General features: G+C 37.9%; 2 protein-coding genes across 2 annotated transcripts; one reads left to right on the top strand and one right to left on the bottom strand.

Annotated features, from left to right (window-relative positions):
- Positions 1–10655: 10655 nt before the first annotated feature.
- On the top strand, positions 10656–11979 carry LOC129762591 (tRNA (guanine-N(7)-)-methyltransferase non-catalytic subunit wuho). Its single transcript, XM_055761017.1, has 2 exons — positions 10656–11257; positions 11314–11979. Exons 1-2 carry the CDS (start codon positions 10740–10742, stop codon positions 11960–11962), a joined length of 1167 nt encoding a protein of 388 aa, XP_055616992.1. The 5' UTR covers positions 10656–10739; the 3' UTR covers positions 11963–11979.
- A 17-nt stretch (positions 11980–11996) lies between these two features.
- On the bottom strand, positions 11997–13592 carry LOC129762590 (26S proteasome regulatory subunit 10B). The gene is made up of 3 exons (XM_055761016.1): positions 13333–13592; positions 12385–13225; positions 11997–12323 (listed from the first exon to the last, which is right to left on the bottom strand). The coding sequence occupies exons 1-3, from the start codon at positions 13427–13429 to the stop codon at positions 12080–12082; spliced, it is 1182 nt and encodes a 393-aa protein (XP_055616991.1). The 5' UTR covers positions 13430–13592; the 3' UTR covers positions 11997–12079.
- Positions 13593–19486: the final 5894 nt, after the last annotated feature.

Raw genomic sequence — 19486 nt, 5'->3', positions numbered from 1 at the left:
ATGATTTTAAAACTCCAAGATGGCTGCCGCTACAAAATGGCGGATTACATGTTCTCCCAAACTCCTTCAAAATGGATATCAAATGAAAGGGCTTGACTAGTAGTTATTCATGAGAAATGCAAATTCAAAATGGCCGCCACCACAAAATTACGGATTACATATTTTCTTAAAACCCCATCAATATGGGTATCAAATGAAAGGGCTTGACTAGTAGTTATTCATGAGAAATGCAAATCCAAAATGGCCGCCACCACAAAATTACGGATTACATATTTTCTTAAAACCCCATCAATATGGGTATCAAATGAAAGGGCTTGACTAGTAGAACACAGTTATTCATGAGAAATGCAAATCCAAAATGGTTGCCACCACAAAATGGTGGATTACATATTTTCTTTAAACCCGATAAATGTGGGTATCAAATGAAAGGGATTGATAGTTATTTATGAAAAATGCAAATCAAAAATGGCTGCCACCACAAAATGGCGGATTACATATTTTCTTTAAACCCGATCAATATGGATATCAAATGAAAGGAATTGACTAGTAGAACACATTTATTTATAAAAAATGCGAATCAAAAATGGCCGCCACCACAAAATGACTGATTACACGTTGTCTCAAAACCCCATCAATATGGGTATCAGTTAAAAGAGCTTAACTAGTAGAACACAGTTATACACGAGAAATGCAAATCCAAGATGGCGACCACTACAAAATGGCAGATTACACATTTTATCAGAACCCCATCAATATGTATATCAAATGAAAGGGATTGACTAGTAGAAGACAGTAATTTATGAAAAATGCAAATCCAAAATGACCGCAGTCCCCAAACAACTAATTACTTTTTAAATGTTTGTAGGGTTGTCCCATATTAATAGAAAATTGCCCCGTTCCTATTGACTGATTGATCTGAAATATGGAACATACTTTTAATTCTACTGCCATTATCAAACTACGTATTCTATTACCTTGAAAAATTTATTTTGTCTTTCGCTAAAAATGGCTGAATGACTTGGCATGAAGAACACGAAACATAATAAACAACATAAATTCAAAAAGGTCGCCGCCACTAAATGGTCGACTATGTATTTTTCGCAATTCCCTCAATATCGGTATCAAATAAAATGATTTGACTAATAGAATACAATACATCATGAGAATATTCCGAAGAAAATTAGGTAAGAAATAAACGTTGGATTTCCATTATCCACAGTTAGTTGTTTCATCATGTACCCCACGATGTTATTTTCGTCTCATCATTGCCCTAGATCAATGAAAGAACGTGATAATACTAACAGCTACTTGTCCAATTATTTTCTAGCTCTTAGTACATTAAACCGTTTAACTTAAAAAGGTTTTTTTTACTTATTTTATTTCCTAGTTTCTCTACATGAAAAACATTTAAGAAAATTGTGTTTTTTCAATTTTTGTTTCTTACTTAACTTTCTTCGGAATATTTCGATGGTGTACTGTATTCTATTAGTGAAATCATTTCATTTGATACTAATATTGAGGGGATTGCAAAAAATACATAGTGGAACATTTTATGGCGGTGACCTTTTCGAAATTAGGTTGTTCATAGTGTAGTGTATTCTCCAAGTCAAGCCATTCAGCATTTTTTAGCGGCGGCCAAATCAAATTTTCCATGAACATGGAATACGCAGTTTTATAATGACAGTAGAATTAAAAGTATGTTTCGATGTTTGTTGGGATTTTTCATGATCTACTGTGTTCTACCAGTCGAGCATCTTCATTTGATACCCATATTGATGGGCTTTGAGAAAAACATGGCGCCATTTTATGATGGCGGTCATTTTGGATTTGCATTTTTCATAATTTTCCATAAATTTCTGAAAATATGTAATCCCCCATTTTGTAGTGGCCGCCATTTTAGATTTGCATTTTTCCTCAATAACTGTATTCTACTAGTCAAGCCCTTTCATTTGATACCCATATTCAAAGGGTTTTGAGAAAATATGTGAACCACCGTTTTGTGGTGGCGGCCATTCTGGATTTGCATTTCTCATGAATAACTGTGTTCTACTAGTCAAGCCCTTTCATTTGATACCCACATTGATCGGGTTTAAAGAAAATATGTAATCCGCCATTTTGTGGTGGCGGCCATTTTGTATTTGCATTTCTCATGAAAAACTGTGTTCTACTAGTCAAGCCCTTTCATTTGATACCCATATTGATAGGGTTTTGAGAAAATATGTGATCCGCCATTTTGTGGTGGCGGCCATTTTGGATTTGTATTTCTCATGAATAACTATGTTCTACTAGTTAAGCTCTTTCATTTGATACCCTTGTTGATGGGATTTTGAGAAAATATGTAATCCACCATTCTGTGGTGGCGGCCATTTTGAATTTGCATTTCTCATGGATAACTGTGTTCTACTAGTCAAGTCCTTCCATTTGATACCCACATTGATCGGGTTTAAAGAAAATATGTAATCCGCCATTTTGTGGTGGCGGCCATTTTGTATTTGCATTTCTCATGAAAAACTGTGTTCTACTAGTCAAGCCCTTTCATTTGATACCCATATTGATGGGGTTCTGAGAAAATATGTAATCCGCCATTTTGTAGTGGCCGCCATCTTGGATTTGCATTTTTCATGAATAAATGTGTTCTACTAGTCAAGCCCTTTCATTTGATACCCATATTGATGGGGTTCTGAGAAAATATGTAATCCACCATTTTGTAGTGGCCGCCATCTTGGATTTGCATTTTTCATGAATAACTGTGTTCTACTAGTCAAGCCCTTTCATTTGATACTCATATTAAAAGGGTTTTGAGAAAATATGAGATCCGTCAATTTGTGGTGGCGGCCATTTCGGATTTGCATTTCTCATGAATAATTGTGTTCTACTAGTCAAGCCCTTTCATTTGATACCCATATTGATAGGGTTTTGAGAAAATATGTGATCCGCCATTTTGTGGTGGCGGCAATTTTGGATTTGTATTTCTCATGAATAACTATGTTCTACTAGTTAAGCTCTTTCATTTGATACCCTTGTTGATGGGATTTTGAGAAAATATGTAAAAAATATGTAATGTGTGTTCCAAATTTCAGACCAATCGGTCAACAGGAAGGGGGTTAAATTTCTTTTAATGTGGTAAAGCGCTACAAACAAACATGTTACAAACATACAAACATACAAATTACAGAGCAAGCCAAATAACACCGTTTAATAATTGTCTTCACCATAGCCGAAAAAGATTTTTCCCCTTCCAGTACAAATAAATATATGGCACCACTGAAACTGCCTGGCATTTCGATTTCACACAAATGTCTAAAATGACGCACTGTTTGGAAGAAATTGTCATTTATCTATTGGCGCCAGTATCTAGAAAATTTTCTATTCGCTGGCGTGGCCAATTACTTGTGCGATACTTGCGCAAGTAACTGGAGCCGGGTGTTTACATGGCTCTAATAACTAGACTCTAGTGATTGGATTCTTCTACTAGCGCGTTGACTGGCACCGTCTAAATCAGCCTTAACTTCAAGCAAAAAAGTGGGACCGATTCGAGATTGCTTTTATGTAAACAGTGAACTTTTTTTACACTCTAAAAATTGCACCGACTTGCACTGACAACTGAATGACTAGGTAGTGCGGACTGAATCAAAACGGCTGTCAAAAAAGATCCAATTGAAATGTCAAAAGAGATCCAACGATCAGGAGTGTTATTTTTCTTATGATAATCAACACTATAGAAGAGGTATTGTTGTCAAGGGCAAAAATAAGTAAAATTATAAAATGAACGAACTACATTTTTCCGTCAATTGTTTAATTAACCATTGCATCTCTAAAAGACCATCTCAGCCTTTCACTGAGCAACGCATTTTTAATGTCCCCTCTCTTTGTCATAACGTTTTTCCGAACGTAATAAAAACAAACAAAGTCAGAGTCACGTAAATGTTTACTCCTGCGATTTGGAAATATTCGATAAAAAGTGGAAGGAAGAGCTGCCAGATGATTTTTAAAAAAAGTCTGTAAAAACATGTGAATGTCTGTTAAAAATGTGGAAAAGTCTGTAAAAGTGTGCAGATCTATAGAAATGTCTTTTAACGTTAATTTTCACTTATTCATTAATACTTTGTACATCACGATGCACGTAAGATTGTATTCTGTATATATATATACAGCCATTCCATGCCAAACTAATATAGTGGTTCTCAGCTCTTCGTCAAAAGTGGTAATTTTGTTCTTTATCGCAAGACATTAAACTCGTATTTTTTTAATTTGTCATTAGGGTGCCCATTTCCATTTTAGGGTGATCCCAAAAATCATTTTTTCCACTTTTTCCCAAAATGACTTTTTTCAAAAATTTATAACTTTCGAACCACTCAACCGATTTAGATGATCGACATATCAAATTTAAGCCAATGAGCTTTAATTGAGAAATATTTAACTTGCATATAATAATATCGATATCAGAGATGCTATTTTTTTCGTTTTTGAAATATGATTTTGCAAAACTAATCGATGGTTCGAAAAACAATTTTTCCCCATTTTTCCCACTACAAAAAGTCATAACTTTCGAACTATTGGACCGATTCATATCATCGACATATCAAATTGAAGCTTACGAGATATATTTTAAAAAAAAATATTATTTTATTATTTTATAAATATTTTTGTTTTTGTAATTATGGATTGAGTTAGTTTTTCATAGTTTTCTCGGTTGAAGATAGGAGCGCTATATTTTTTTATATTTTTTATGGAAAGCTGAGGAGTATTTACTTAACATATCTCGATATCAGAGATGCTATAATTATCGTTTTTAAGTTAGAATTTTGTAAATTTAACATGTTTTAAGTCTTCGATCAATATTCATATGTGACTAAACTAGACCTATGCTACTAGAATCCAATCTTCCCGCAAGTGTGAGTTTTGCTTATTGGCTTCAATTTAATATATCGATCATCTAAATCGGTTCAGTAGTTCAAATGTTATGATTTTTTGCAGAAAGTTATTTTTGGACAAATGGGGAAAAATGATTTTTTTTTAAAATCATATCTAAAAAACGAAAAAATAGCAACCCTGATATCGAGATATGTTGTGTAAAAAATCCTCAGCTTTCAAGAAAAAATATAAAAATATATAGCGCCCTCTAGTCCAAAGTCATAAAAAAAATAAAAAACGACTACAATCTATAATTACTAAAATATAATTATGTTTTTCGCAAGTTAAATATTTTTCATAAAAGGCTAGGTCAATTTTATATGTCGATCATCTAAATCGATTCAGTGATTCAAATGTTATTAATTTTCATTTCATTCATTTCAATGATTTTTCGGACCACTTAATAACTTATGTGCTGTAAGTGTGTTTAAATGTTTCAACGATCTACACATACATACACAAACATACGCGTTGTTAATTTTTATAAAACACAGTATTTCTCCGTTGATATATTGGACATCCACTAAGGCTTGCGGTCTTGTCGTTTTTATTTTTAAAAAAATGCAGTGTATATTTTCCATCCGCCATGCAAGGCTATACAAGTTTTAGACCACCACACGGCCATGAACCATGTCTGTCGTAACAATATCGAACAGTAACCCATATTTCGTCATAAGCAGACCCGAAAGCAAATGTAAGTTGTTGAAAATAGAATGAAAATTTTTATTCGATGTTGTTTAAATACATAGGTTGCATAGTCCTGACCCTAACTTAACTATTTTTCAATAAATCTCCTTGCATTTCAGCAAAACAATCTTGTCTAGAACAGAAAATAATTATCAGAGACAATTTTCGTTCAAGATTTTTCCTTACCTGCAGAGAATGCAATTGTTCATTAATTGTGAATAACCGTATCCTCTTTTTCGTCTGCAATGATGTCAAGGCAAAAGTACTTATGTGTATGAGTTCCAAACATCATACACACCAGTTGGGCCAACAAGAAGGACTGCCGGGCCGCAGGTTGAGTATCGCTGGTCTAACGTCATGTGTATTGATATATACTAAATATAATAACTTTATTAAAACTATTGGAAAAATGTCATATGGTGAGTCAAATATTTTTGATGTGATGAATGTTTTACAGATATGTCTGTAAATTTACAAACATATTTGTAAATCTGGCATCTCTGGCGGTCTGAGAATTTATTGCAAGAAATCGCTTGAAAACATGCAAGAATTTGCTTGAGAATGAAGTGGATTGAGTCCGCACCACTTAGCGTGGAAACACACTAGACGGCTCTCCCGCGCGATTCTCGCAATGACAAGTCGCAGTAGGAGCTCGATGAAAAACACATTCAGCGGCTTTCGACGGCTTCACTAGCGGCCATTATCATATTTTTATAGACGGATGCAAGACGAGTCTATGGTACAAGGTACAACTGTTTGGACAGTAAGCGGATTAGAGGGGAGGTATATAAAGACAGAATGGTGGAAAACGGAAGAGGGATGTTTACCTGAGCGAGAGGGAGAAAGAAGTTGATCGCACACGTCTGAAATATTGCATTTCTCGATAATTTGGGTAGTATTCGAGAATCCGCAGCTACATGACCGCAGAGTGATTTTCACGTATTGGCTCACCGATAGTACATTAACTATTACCTTGCTTCATGTGCACCGCATAAACACTAATACTATCACAAAACCGTTGCGGCGCATCATCTCATTCGAGCCACCGCAGAGAATGAGGAACCTTACAACAGTGACTTTAGAACCGGCCGTACCCGCTCCGCCTTGTGTGTTTTATCTCATTCACATTCCATTATCGAGGCCCCGCGGCGGTCTGTCATTGCAAAATCCGCGCGGGGAAGCCGTCCAGTGTGTTCTTACGCTGAGCTGAATGATATTGTCAATTTGTGCGAGATGCCTCAAAACAGCTGGGAATAAATATTGTTTATATACAGTAAGTTACATTTAATGCGACGTTTCGATTATTGGACAGACCTGTAATGTGACAAGTTTAATTGGACATTTTTGTAAACATCGAGTTCGGGGTCCACATTATGGCGCCACATTAAAGTTGCCACCAGACGTAGACACTGTACCACTCACATCGTCAATGTTCAATTACAGGCCAACATCGCCTCCAAAGCGACACTGAGTGGTGCCTCGGCATGTCGTATTAAATTTAAATTACTGTATTATATTGTTAACTATGTTCGCATCATAAGCAACGAGCACACTTAGTTTCCACTTGCAACAGTATTCACGATGATTGGATGGATGAATATACGACTTATACATGCACCTAGTACAACTATTGTCATGTGTATATACGATTTACTACAGACAACTAAAAAACGAATGGCAGAAAACGTTCTTGTTAATTATAATAATTATTATAGATTTTTGTAAATACATGTATGTTTGGAATATTACGTTAAAAATTATTGTTGAGTCCGAATATTGCCGATTTCAAGAAAAGTGAAAGTTAAAGTTGCTTTTTTTATTTTTGACTTTTAAGAATGAAATATTATCTGTTTGCCGGTCTTTTGCGTTCTGATAAACATAGTGACAAAAATAAATTAGTTAAACTTCGTCATTCAATTGCACTTAACTCAAAACTGTAAACATGAAATTATGATCTTGACAAACCAAACTGCCAAGTATGCCAACCCAGCAAACATTAAATCGTATAACTATCGTATATAGAGTATCGAATATCTGATATTTTGAGTGGTATATGATGCGCCCAAATAGCATATACAGTAAGCTACCTCTAATCGTCGACATACCGAGACACTACTCAGTGTCATATTAGAGGTGATTGGCCTGTAATTGGACATTCACGATGATAGTGGTACAATGTCGACATCAGGTGGCGACTTTCAATCTGGGGCCATACTTTCGGTACCAAACTCGATGTTTACAAAATATCCAATTAGAGATGAAAATGTCCAATTATTTGTGTCCCATTAAAGGTCTGTCCAATTAACTAAATAATTAGAGGTAACTTACTGTACATGCAAGGTTATTAGGCAATACCTAATAACATAATAAGTCTGTTGTTATACGAATATACGATTCATCACTGCCATAAAAAAAAATGGCGGAAAATATTAAAGTAAAATGTTCGGCCCGGGGAATCACCATTTTTGTATGTATATAGAGCCTTTATGAACATTTATGTTTGTACAAATAGGAATTAATCAATTGACTTTTAGGGATATAAATATTTGATATGAGTGGTGGCGACGGTTATAAAATTGCTCCGATGGGATTTGAACTCCGGTTGTTTGGATTATCAAGCCGCAGCTATCTCGTACGGCTATCTGAAATGTGATTTTAGGGCAATTAAAGCTCTTACATATGATACGAAAGAGTTGCAATCGGATACGTCATTCCTGATTGTTTATTGTGCTTTAGTGGAAATATCGCAAAATGTATATAGAAATGTTTAAATAAAGTTCAGTACTACATGTTTCAAGTAATCAAATAACATGAAGTAAAAAACTTCATTCATATTTTAACAATTTAAAACCTGCCCAGCAAACATTAAATCGTAAAAAATTCGAGGGGTTGTATCCGAGACACGACCGCTTAGAACGTAGGACTACGCAATCTTTTTTCTTTTGAAATTTGATGGTTTATCATTTCGAATATTATTTGCGAATACGTCGAAATTTAATAAATAACTCTTAAGTAAAAAGTTCCGGAGACCCTGAAAAGGTTTGATGACTTGCGTAGTTTTGTAGAATCATTTCGAGAAGCAACGATCATTTTTTACCTTTGCAGGAACAATACACTAAATGGTCATATGTCGCAATTTGTTTCTTTATATCAATGCATGCATTGAACTAGATAATACCAAGAGGCATCTTCCGCGCATCGCCATCAAAGACGAATGAACTGTCTGAGTTTACAGTGTCTATAATTTAAGAAAAAGAAGAAGTGCATCGTCATTCAACAAGCATCAAACACGCGTCTAACAGATGCACACAGTTACAGTGCTAAAAATGAAACGTCGCGAGAATGACCGTTTATGAAAAATCGTTTCTCGACTCTCGGTCAAAACCGTCAACAAAGTTTCTCTAAGTTTCTATGTTTCGCGCAACGAAAACAAGCAACACACAAAAAAATCAAACATCGATGTTTAGAAGCGACCTATAATCATTTGCACTTTTCTCTTTTTTCGCCTTCTTTGCCATGACTTGGATGGTTGTGTTAATTGCAAAGCCAATTGCACTTCAAGTGAAATATTCGCTAGCGTTCACAGCTCGAGGGGAAACATTGAACACAAAACGAGCAGAATAAGCGACCTTTGTTGTTTCGGGCACAGAAAGATTCTGAGAATTTTCCTCAGAGGAGATGCAATACTTATACGCTAGGGACAGCTTACTTATTATGCAAGGGTGGAGTTTACTTCGCAAATTTTCTCTTTCTGCTATCCCCCTTCGTTGTTTCTGATCTAGCGGCTGCATAAAATATCCGTTATTGACAGATCTGTTCGGGAAAGCACACAAATGAGCAGAACAAATGTATGGGAAAATGGGAATGCTTCCAATTTTCATCTATTTAAACCATATACAGACTATGGGATTGTAATGTATAGCATACCATACAAAAAAAAATTCTTAGAAAATTTCCAATTTGATTGGTATGCAAATCGTTTAAATCCGTTCGTAGAAAAAATAGTGATTAACGTTAACTTTATTTCATAAAAACGTGACCTGTTTTCTGATTTGGAACCCTTAATGTAGGTCGTAGTCCTACGTCAAAAATCTAAAATTGGAGGCGATATACATACATCCAAGACACATTATTTGTATGATGTGTATAACTGGTATATGCATATGAAATTGGAGGCCATTTACATGTATATATACCTCATGTAATATAAACGATATTAAACGATATTAATTATACGATTTAAGTTTTTCTAGGATGTATGTATATCGCCTCCACGTTTGCATGTATGGGCTGGCAGGCGCATCATATACATGCAATTTATATTAGTCATACTTGTATGTTTGTGAATATAATCCTCAAAATAAAATGATTACACTAAACCTTCGTTTCAAACAACTTATACAGTAACCAAATCACGCAATAAACATCAAGAATGGCTGGGAATCTCTTATCAATATTTGTTCAAACTTAAAAAGGTGCTTAACTCCAGTTTTGTTGACATCTTCTATGCATTCAATTAAATCGTACAATAAATCATATATAAACATAAACATTCCCACCTTCATCCTTCATTAAACACCTCGTAGTAGAAATCTGTCAGTATGCATACACTCTCCCAAGACGGGTCTATGGTACTAGGTGAGGCCGTTTCGTCACTAAGTTGGGTAGGGGAGCGGTATATGAAAGCAGTACGGAAGAAAGCAGAAGGGGAATTATTTGCTTGTAGCGTGAAAGAGACAGACTGATCAGGAGCGAGCTTCGGCACTAGCGTATTGTGTTTTGTTTACAAACAAAACACAGTAGACTTCCAAGATGGCTGAAGAGTGGTTTTAGCAAGTTGGCCCACCTTAGGATATACTTCTACACGCCTTGCACTCTCCTACGAAACATAGTGGAAAAAAATATATTCGTCGATGTAAACAAGCGGTGAAAAAGGAGACACTTTTCGACGAGTGATTTGTATGAAGTTCCACAGCCGTGGTGTAAGGTCCGCTTTAGCGCACTTATTGACGACACGGTCACACCTTTAGTTATATATAAATACCTTGGCCATGACATGAAGTAGCTGTCAAATTTTGTTACCTCACTTTTCGGCTAACAGGAATTGCCTTGCGCTGAAAAAATACAGAATATTAAATATGTCATTCCTAAAATCCTTCGGGAAATCCGTAATAATTGCTTTTAATCAAAACATTTTTTTTTACCATGAAGAAAAATCTTGGTCTCATCGAATTAGTTTGGAAGTTCCAATAGAAAAAGGTCGTCCACGGAAGTATTTTGATGCCGATAGTGACAGTGAAAACGAGGATGTTCAGAACAAAAATAGTAACTGCAATGTCAATAATGCACATGTTGTTGGTATGGATGTTCACGATGCTAAATCATTGCTGGCAATAGCGACGAGTGACAAATCACTCTACCTTTATGCAATTGTTGATATCGATGGATGTGGTGGGCAATTGAAATTGTTATCGAGACGCTTAGTTTCTAGAACATCAAGTTGTTTGAAATTTTCGGCGGATGGAAATTTTCTTCTCGTGTGTGATAAAGGAGGAGACTGCTATAAATATGATTGTGAGAAAAGTAAAAACCCTGGACTGTGGCTTTTTGGACACATGAGTCAAATATTGGATATACTCATAAATTCCGATGACAGGTAATTATTCATATTCAACTATGTTCAGCCTTTACTGATGCCGTTTTATTTTCCAGTTTAATCGTTACTTGCGATCGGGATGAGAAAATTCGTATAACCAACTATCCAGATTGCCATAATATCGAAACTTTTTGTTTAGGTCATAGCGAATTCGTTTCCCATATTGAATTTTTGAAAGACGATGAAGATTTGCTCCTGTTATCGCTGTCCGGAGATAAAACCATGCGACTATGGAACGTTGAGGACGGAAAAGAGCAGGCCAAGAAAGAATGTGATCAAGCAGGAAACAAGTTAGCAGTAAAAGATCTTGGCGATGGACAGAGTCTGATTGCAATGCTTTGTTATCCACCTACAACAATTTCAGTATATGTGCTAACTGAAGGTCTCTCCAAATGGGATTTTCTCAAAGGCATCAACGCGAAATCGAACCATATTTATTCTTCACTTACGTTCGACAGTGCATCGAATTTGTTAGCTCTGACAATAGACGAAAAATCCGAACTTGTTTCGATAAATGTATTTCAATTCAACCGAGAAAACTTTTCGTTCCGGGAAAACGATACAAGTTCACAGAAAATTTCTGAAATGATCAGCAATTGCAAACTGTCTTACACAGATTCTGTTTCGTTTCTATTCAAGAAAAAGTTTGACAATATAAAAAACTATCATGAACGTAAACGAAAACGTTTAGAAGTTAAAAGTTAATAAATGGAATAAAACAATTTTTGTGTTTCAATTTCAGATATTTATTTTATCATTGATGAAAATGGATGTATAGATCGGAAATATTAATAATAATTTCACGACACACATCATAGTATCTTAGATTGGCTTATAATCCAACTTACTTTCCAGTCTTTTGTTATCTGCTACTTTTCGAACCGCTTTCATGAAATCCTCTTGAATGACATACTCACGTTCGGCACGAATTGCAAAAAGGCCGGCTTCCGTGCACACATTACGCAAATCAGCACCGTTGAAATTGTCCGAAAGCTTCACTACAGCTTCATAATCAATATCTCCATGCTTGGCGATTGGACCAGCGTGTATTTTCAAAATCTCCAACCTGTTGGAAACAAAATATTTGCCAAACCAAATTGATACAATTCAACGCATCGATTACATACCTCGCTTGTTCGTTCGGTAGGGGTATTTCAATCTTCCTGTCCAAACGTCCAGGACGCAGAAGAGCAGGGTCAAGTGTATCCGGTCTGTTAGTTGCCATAATCATTTTCACTTGACCCAGAGAATCGAATCCATCCATCTGGTTTAGTAGTTCCATCAGAGTACGTTGAATTTCACGATCGGCCGAAGTGCCCTCGGAAAAACGTCTTCCGCCGATAGCATCAATTTCATCCATAAATATAATACAAGGCTGGTGGTCACGGGCGTAATTGAACATTTCACGAATCAAACGAGCTGACTCTCCAATGTACTTATCAACGATAGCAGAAGAAACGACTTTCAAAAAATTGGCATCCAACTGCGAAGCAACGGCACGAGCGAGAAGGGTTTTCCCTGTACCTGGAGGTCCATACAGTAAACAACCTTTAGGGGGTGTAATCCCTACGCGAAGGAATAATTCCGGGTTCAGCAATGGAAGCTCTATTACTTCTCTTAACTCCCGAATTTGTTCAGAAAGTCCGCCAATAGCGGAATATGTTACTTCACCGGGATCTTCGTGGGACATATTATATACCAACGGATCAACTTCCCGAGGCAAATATCTCATGATTGTCAACGTTGTCATATCTAACGCTACTCGAGTTCCCGATTTCAGTTTAGTTTTGTCCAATTGTCGTCGACATCCAACGACATAGCGCGGTCCATTCGTTGCTTTAACAATGAATTTGTCCTCGGTTAATTGTTTCAGAACCTCGCCAACAATTTGGCCAACGCTTTGCAATGCTTTTAGGTCATTTTCCGATTTATCAAATTGCTTCGTAAGTTCCTTCAATGATTCTCGAACTGAAATAAACATACAATTTATAATACTTACTGTCAAGATGACTCTTCACTTTTTCATCATAACCTCCATTACAGAAATGTAATGATAACGAAATATTAATACTCACGTTCCTTCAAACGAGATTCTACTTCTTTATGTTCCAATAGCTTTTTCCTATAATCTTGCAATGCTTTTTCACGAGTTGGTTCAGCTACGACGGACATTTTCGCGCAGATTCACTGATCGGTTAAGAATGTTTGTTATTCTCTATCAACTGAGTTTGTCTACTAGCTAGAGATGTGCCATCCGCTCATGAGCTGTTCCGAAGAATCGACTCTTTGAAGTGAGTTGACGCGGAACAGCTCGCAAAAAAAATCAAACAGCTCTTCAGCTCACTTTGATGATGATGAAGGAGAGAAAAGAGCTGTAGAATTGAAGAGAGTGTGTGAGCTGTAAGATTCAAATGAACTGACCGTCTCTCGCTCTTCGTGTTAAGACATCAGTTTAGTTTCATTTGTCCCTCGTCTTTTCAACTGTTATATTCGCGTTGACGGCATTGAGCTTTGTTTACCAGTTTAGGGGGCGCCAAAAATAATAATTGGCTCTCAGGCAGAATGAACACGTTTTTAAAATTCAAATTATTAATGAAAATTAACTTCTGTGTATCAAATGAGTATTCTATTTCAATGAAAAACACTTTGTTTGCAGGCGGTGCAAAAATCTCATAAGATTTTTTTTTTGAAGAAAACTTTCTATTGTAATGTAAAGCCTGACAACTGAGCTGAAGAGCTGTTCATAAAGAACAGCTCATTTAGATGAGCTGATATGATCAGAGCTGTTCATCATGATGAGCTGATTTGCACACCTCTACTACTAGCGAATTCGTTTTTGTTCAGTTCAACCCCATGAGAAGGATTATTAGGTGGAGCAGAAAACAGAATTTGCGAGCGTAGTGTGCGTGATAGCATGCGCGGCCATAGCTACATTTCACATTGTGACGTCGACATTTGTGTTTTTATTCAATTGCATTATGCACATCCATGTGAAAACGCTTTTTTCGGCAAGTTTTTTTTATCAATTAAAAACAGATCTTTTCGTGGAGTTCCCACCGAATATGCGTATAATGTGACAGTGTGCAGTGGATATTGGTGAAGTGATGTCGGAAAAGATGAACAAAAGTAGTATTTTGACGTAGGACTACGTCTTTCATTTCTATACCGGGGTGTAAAATCAAAGTTTCGCACCGTCTGCGCAACCGTTATGACATTTGCTGATGCCAATGTTGCGCGGACGCGTTATTATCAACAGTCCTCGAAGGCACCATGGGTTGTTTTCTTTCGGCCCAAGGAAAAAGCTTTGAGAACTCTTGATATTTCAAGAGATTTGCTGCGTAATTATAAGGGCGTCTCGATACATAAAGAGAGACCGGACAAACTGCGTGTAGAAGCACCGACTTTTGATGTGGCCAACAAGATTGTTGACCACGAAGTTTTTAACAGGGAGTATCACATCTACATCCCTTCTCGAGAAGTGGAGATAGAAGGCGTAGTAACCGACGCGAGTCTGAGTGTCGATGAACTAAAACAAGCGTCGGGTTCCTTCAAAAACTCGATGATTGGAGATCTTGTAAAGATCCTGGATGTTAGAAATCTGCATTCAGCATCTTTGGAAGAAAATAAAAAAGTTTATAAGCCCTCGCACTCTTTTCGAGTTACTTTCGCAGGTTCTGTTCTCCCAAACTATGTGAAAGTAGAAAATGTTTTTTCCCAGTGCGTCTGTTTGTACCGCGGGTTTATAATTGTACCAAATGTAAAAAGTTGGGACACTCGGTTAGCCACTGCGGCAACAAATTTCGTTGCGGCAAATGTGGCGATAAACATAGTGAGGATTCTTGCACTCAAACAGTGGAAAAATGTATTCACTGTGGCGAGAATCCTCACCCTCTACAAGAGTGCCCAAGGTACAAACAGCACTCCGATAAAGTGAAGCGTTCTATCGCTGGACGCTCCAAGCGGACTTATGCTGAAATGCTAAAGACCGCATCAGCCGCTCAAAATGAAAACCAATTTTCGGTTTTGTCATCTCAAGAATCGGATTCTGATTCTGATGAGGGTCATACTTCGGCTGCACCAGAATCTTCAATAAAGGATGAATCATCAAAAAGAAAGCTCTCTTCACCAATGGTGCACCGTAAGAAAGCTAAAATGACCTTCGGAAGATTGTCTAATTCCAAGGGTAATAGTAGCAAAAAAACGAATCCGAAGGCTCCTTCTCAGACAGTTCCTGGTTGCAGCAAGGATTTTACGTCATTACCCAGAGAAGAGAGAAATAAAAATGCTGCTCCTCGATCTTCTCGTAGAAAATTCGCGTCTAATCGAGGATTGATAGCTTTTTCGGACATTGTGGACTTCATACTAAACACGTTCAAAATTCAAGACCCCCTCAGAAGCTTTATTTCTGCCTTGCTTCCATCTTTAAAGTCTTATCTTAAGCAATTGACTGCTTCATGGCCCCTCCTTGCATCAATCATATCTTTCGATGGATAATTCATCTAACGTAGTAGAAGATATGATCAATGTGCTACAATGGAACTGCCGTAGTCTAGTGCCTAAACTAGACTCGTTCAAATTTTTACTTCAAAATTATGATTGTGATATATTCGCTCTTTCCGAAACATGGCTTTCTTCTGACACAGAACTCAACTTCCACGATTTTAATATTATTCGCCTGGATAGAGATGATTCCTATGGAGGAGTACTTTTAGGGATCAAATAGTGCTACTCTTTCTATAAAATTCCTCTCCCAGCTCTATCAGACGTCGAAATCGTCGCTTGTCAAATAACTGCAAAGAATAAAGAACTCTGCTTAGCTTCAGTATACGTTCTCCCGAATACTTCCATTAGCCGCAGTCAACTTTGGAATCTAATTTCGATTCTCTCAACCCCAGTTCTAATTTTGGATGACATGAACTCCCATGGTACTGGGTGGGGCGATCTTTATGATGACGCTAGGGCGGCTATTTTTTACGATTTATGTGACGATTTCAACTTGACTATCTTGAACACTGGTGAAGTGACACGAATTGCAAAACCTCCGGCTCGGGAAAGCCGACTCGATCTATCTTTGTGCTCAAACTCGTTATCATTAGATTGTCAGTGGAAGGTCATCAATGATCCCCATGGTAGCGATCACTTGCCAATCAATATATCAATCAAGTGTAGCCCGCAATCCACTGAACCATCTCGAGTTCCATTTGATCTAACAAGGAACATCGACTGGCAAAAATTTGCAACGGCGGTAACAATCGGTGTCGAATCAATAGATATACTTCCACCATTGGAAGAATATCGATTCTTCGTCGATTTATTGTATAAAAGCTCACTGGAAGCACAAAAAAGAAAAGTTCCAAGTGCTTCATTTAAAAGAAAACCAGCCACTCCTGGCTGGGACGATGAATGCACAAAATTGTATTTGAAAAAATATGATGCTTTCAAAGCTTTTCGCAGACATGGAACATCCACACACTTCGAGGAATATTCAAAGCTTGAAATACAGCTGAAACAACTAGTTAAAGTAAAAAAACGCGGTTACTGGCGCAATTTCATCGAAGGTCTTTCTCGTGAAACCTCAATACGCACCTTGTGGAGGGTAGCTCGCAACATGCGTAACCGCTCATCTACCAACGAGAGTGAAGAATACTCCAACCGATGGATATTCGATTTCGCTAAAAAGGTCTGTCCAGACTCAGTTCCAGCCCAACATATTCTTCGAGAAACGTCTCCGAGCGGTGACGTGACGGCTCTTTCTGCTTTCTCTCAGCAGCTAAAAGTCACCTTCTAAAATTGGAACGAATTCAATATCATTGTCTGCGTATAGCTCTCGGCTGTATGCACTCAACGCATAACATGAGTCTCGAGGTTCTGGCAGGAGTAACTCCTCTACAGAACCGATTCTGGGAACTTTCTCTCAGAATACTGGTGAAATGCGGTATCACGAACACACTTGTGATTGAAAACTTTGATAAAATGCTTCATCTAAATATACAATCTCGATTTATGAGAATTTATCATCACTATATTTCATCAGATATTTGTCTTCCATCGTTTACTCCAGACCTTGCTCACTTCACCATCAGCAGTTCCTCAATTGAATACGATCTGTCGATGAAACAAGCAATACTTGGGATTTCAGATCAGCTTCGACCAACTTTCATTCCCCGTATTTTTAACCGAAAGTACCAAAAAGTCAATTGCATGAAAAGATACTTCACTGATGGGTCTCGCCTCAATGGATCTACTGGCTTCGGTGTTTTCAATGAAAATTCAAGCGCCTTCCGTAAACTGCAGGAACCTTGTTCCGTTTATGTTGCTGAGCTGGCAGCAATCGACTTCGCATTGGGGATGATCTCCAACAAGCCTGCAGACCATTACTTCATTTTCTCGGATAGTCTCAGTTCGCTTGAGGCTCTCCAGTCGATGAAAACTAGTAGGCACCCATCTTATTTCCTCACAAAAGTGAGACAGCAGATGAGTGCACTGATCGAAAGATCTTATAAGTTAACCTTTGTTTGGGTCCCCTCTCATTGCTCAATTCCTGGCAATGAGAAGGCGGACACTCTCGCAAAGGTGGGTGCCCAGGATGGCGAATTGTTTGATAGACAGATTTCATACGATGAATTTTTCCAATTACTGCGTCAGAGTTCCCTCTTGAGTTGGCAAACCGATTGGGACACTGGAAGTCTTGGGCGATGGTTATATTCAATTATTCCAAAGGTTTCTTCGAGAGCGTGGTTCAAAGGTTTGGACTTAAGTCGTGACTTCATTCGTGTAATGAGTAGACTTATGTCCAACCACTACTCGCTAGATGTGCATCTCCACAGAATAAATCTTGTTCAAAGCAACGTCTGTCGGTGTGGAAACGGTTACGATGACATCGATCACGCAGTTTGGCAATTTACGGATAATTACGCAGCCAGAGAGTACCTTTTGAATGCCCTTGAGGTCCAAGGAAGATAACCCTATGTTCCTGTTAGAGACGTGTTGGGAACTCGCGACATCTGCTATATGCAGTTGATCTATATGTTTGTGAAACGGTCTAGTATAAGTATTTAATGCTTTTGTGTTTTTCTTTTTCGTTATTAGTTTGTTTGTCTTGTCCCCCCATCTCACCGTCGCCCACCCTCGACAGCTAGTCGAACACCAGATGCTATCCCTGGTCATTATGCACAATGCTACAGTGCGTGCGGCAACCCTCGGTTGAGACAACGATACCTCATATCCATATCCCCAACCTGACCCGTCCCACAAAAATGTTGCCCTTTTAACCTCGAGTAAACCGCGAGTATTCGGTCGAATCCTACTAAACATAGAAATTAGTTGAAACTTTGTATAAACAAACCTTGAATTAGCGGCTCCGCAAAGCTTATGCGATTGAGCCTTACAAATAAATGAACTGGATAAAAAAAAAACCCACTCAGTTATAATTGAACAGCGGGAAGAGATCGGAGCAGCCGCCACACACACACACATACACGCGCGGAACTCTTCGTTTGGGTGCCATTCAGCATCGTGAAAATTCCGGAAAGATTCAATCGTTGCTGAAAAATAATCTGCCAGTTCCCCTGGGAACTGAAAAATACATTCATGCGAAAGAGTTTATTTTCATTCTTCGCCGATTGCCCGAAGTAACCAGACGAAGGAAAGTCGCGTCCAAGTTCCGTTATCGGTTACCGCGTGATTGTTGTTTTTTTGCCGCTGAAGAGTTGATTTCACTATCTGGATAGTGAGTGAAGTGCCCTGCCTGCAAGTGGATAAAGGCTTTCATCCTCGGAAAGCCAAGCATTGGTTTTTGTTTTGTCGCTGCTTCGCCGACATTGGAGATTTCGCCGAGTCATCGTGCCAACAGTGACAGTGCGGGTAAGCTTTCACCGACGACTGTGTGTAGTGGTGTCGTAGGCACATTCCCACCACCAACGAGCTTTCAGCACGCTCCCGTTCATCTGCACTGGAGTGCGTTCATAGAATATAAGTGAAAATTTAAAATGGCAGAGAGTGGGGGACCTTCGGATATGGAGGTCTCTGACTCTAGTTCCCTCCTAACGGATAAAAAAAAGTCACTCAAACGTGTTCCAAATACGGAAGATACTTCTTCTGGGGACGAGTCAGCTAACCCTACCAAGCCTCCCTCCAAAAAACTAGCAAATCTCCCATCTGCCCTTAACGATCCCACTCTACCTTCAACCTCGTCTTCTCCCTCTGTTCTTCCCGCTCCTTCTCAACCTT

The sequence above is a fragment of the Toxorhynchites rutilus genome, chromosome 1 (genome assembly GCF_029784135.1).
Source record: "Toxorhynchites rutilus septentrionalis strain SRP chromosome 1, ASM2978413v1, whole genome shotgun sequence".
In the NCBI taxonomy this organism is placed as follows: Eukaryota; Metazoa; Arthropoda; class Insecta; order Diptera; family Culicidae; genus Toxorhynchites; species Toxorhynchites rutilus.
This window is presented reverse-complemented; position numbering and strand designations above follow the sequence as displayed.

Excerpts from the sequence above, each read along its gene's own strand:
- LOC129762591 (XM_055761017.1), top strand. The coding sequence starts at position 10,740 with ATGTCATTCCTAAAATCCTTCGGGAAATCCGTAATAATTGCTTTTAAT. Across the intron at positions 11,258-11,313 it reads CTCATAAATTCCGATGACAG|TTTAATCGTTACTTGCGATC; the intron begins GTAATTATTCAT and ends TTTATTTTCCAG.
- LOC129762590 (XM_055761016.1), bottom strand. The coding sequence starts at position 13,429 with ATGTCCGTCGTAGCTGAACCAACTCGTGAAAAAGCATTGCAAGATTAT. Across the intron at positions 13,226-13,332 it reads AGAATCTCGTTTGAAGGAAC|TTCGAGAATCATTGAAGGAA; the intron begins GTGAGTATTAAT and ends TGTTTATTTCAG. Across the intron at positions 12,324-12,384 it reads CTACCGAACGAACAAGCGAG|GTTGGAGATTTTGAAAATAC; the intron begins GTATGTAATCGA and ends TGTTTCCAACAG.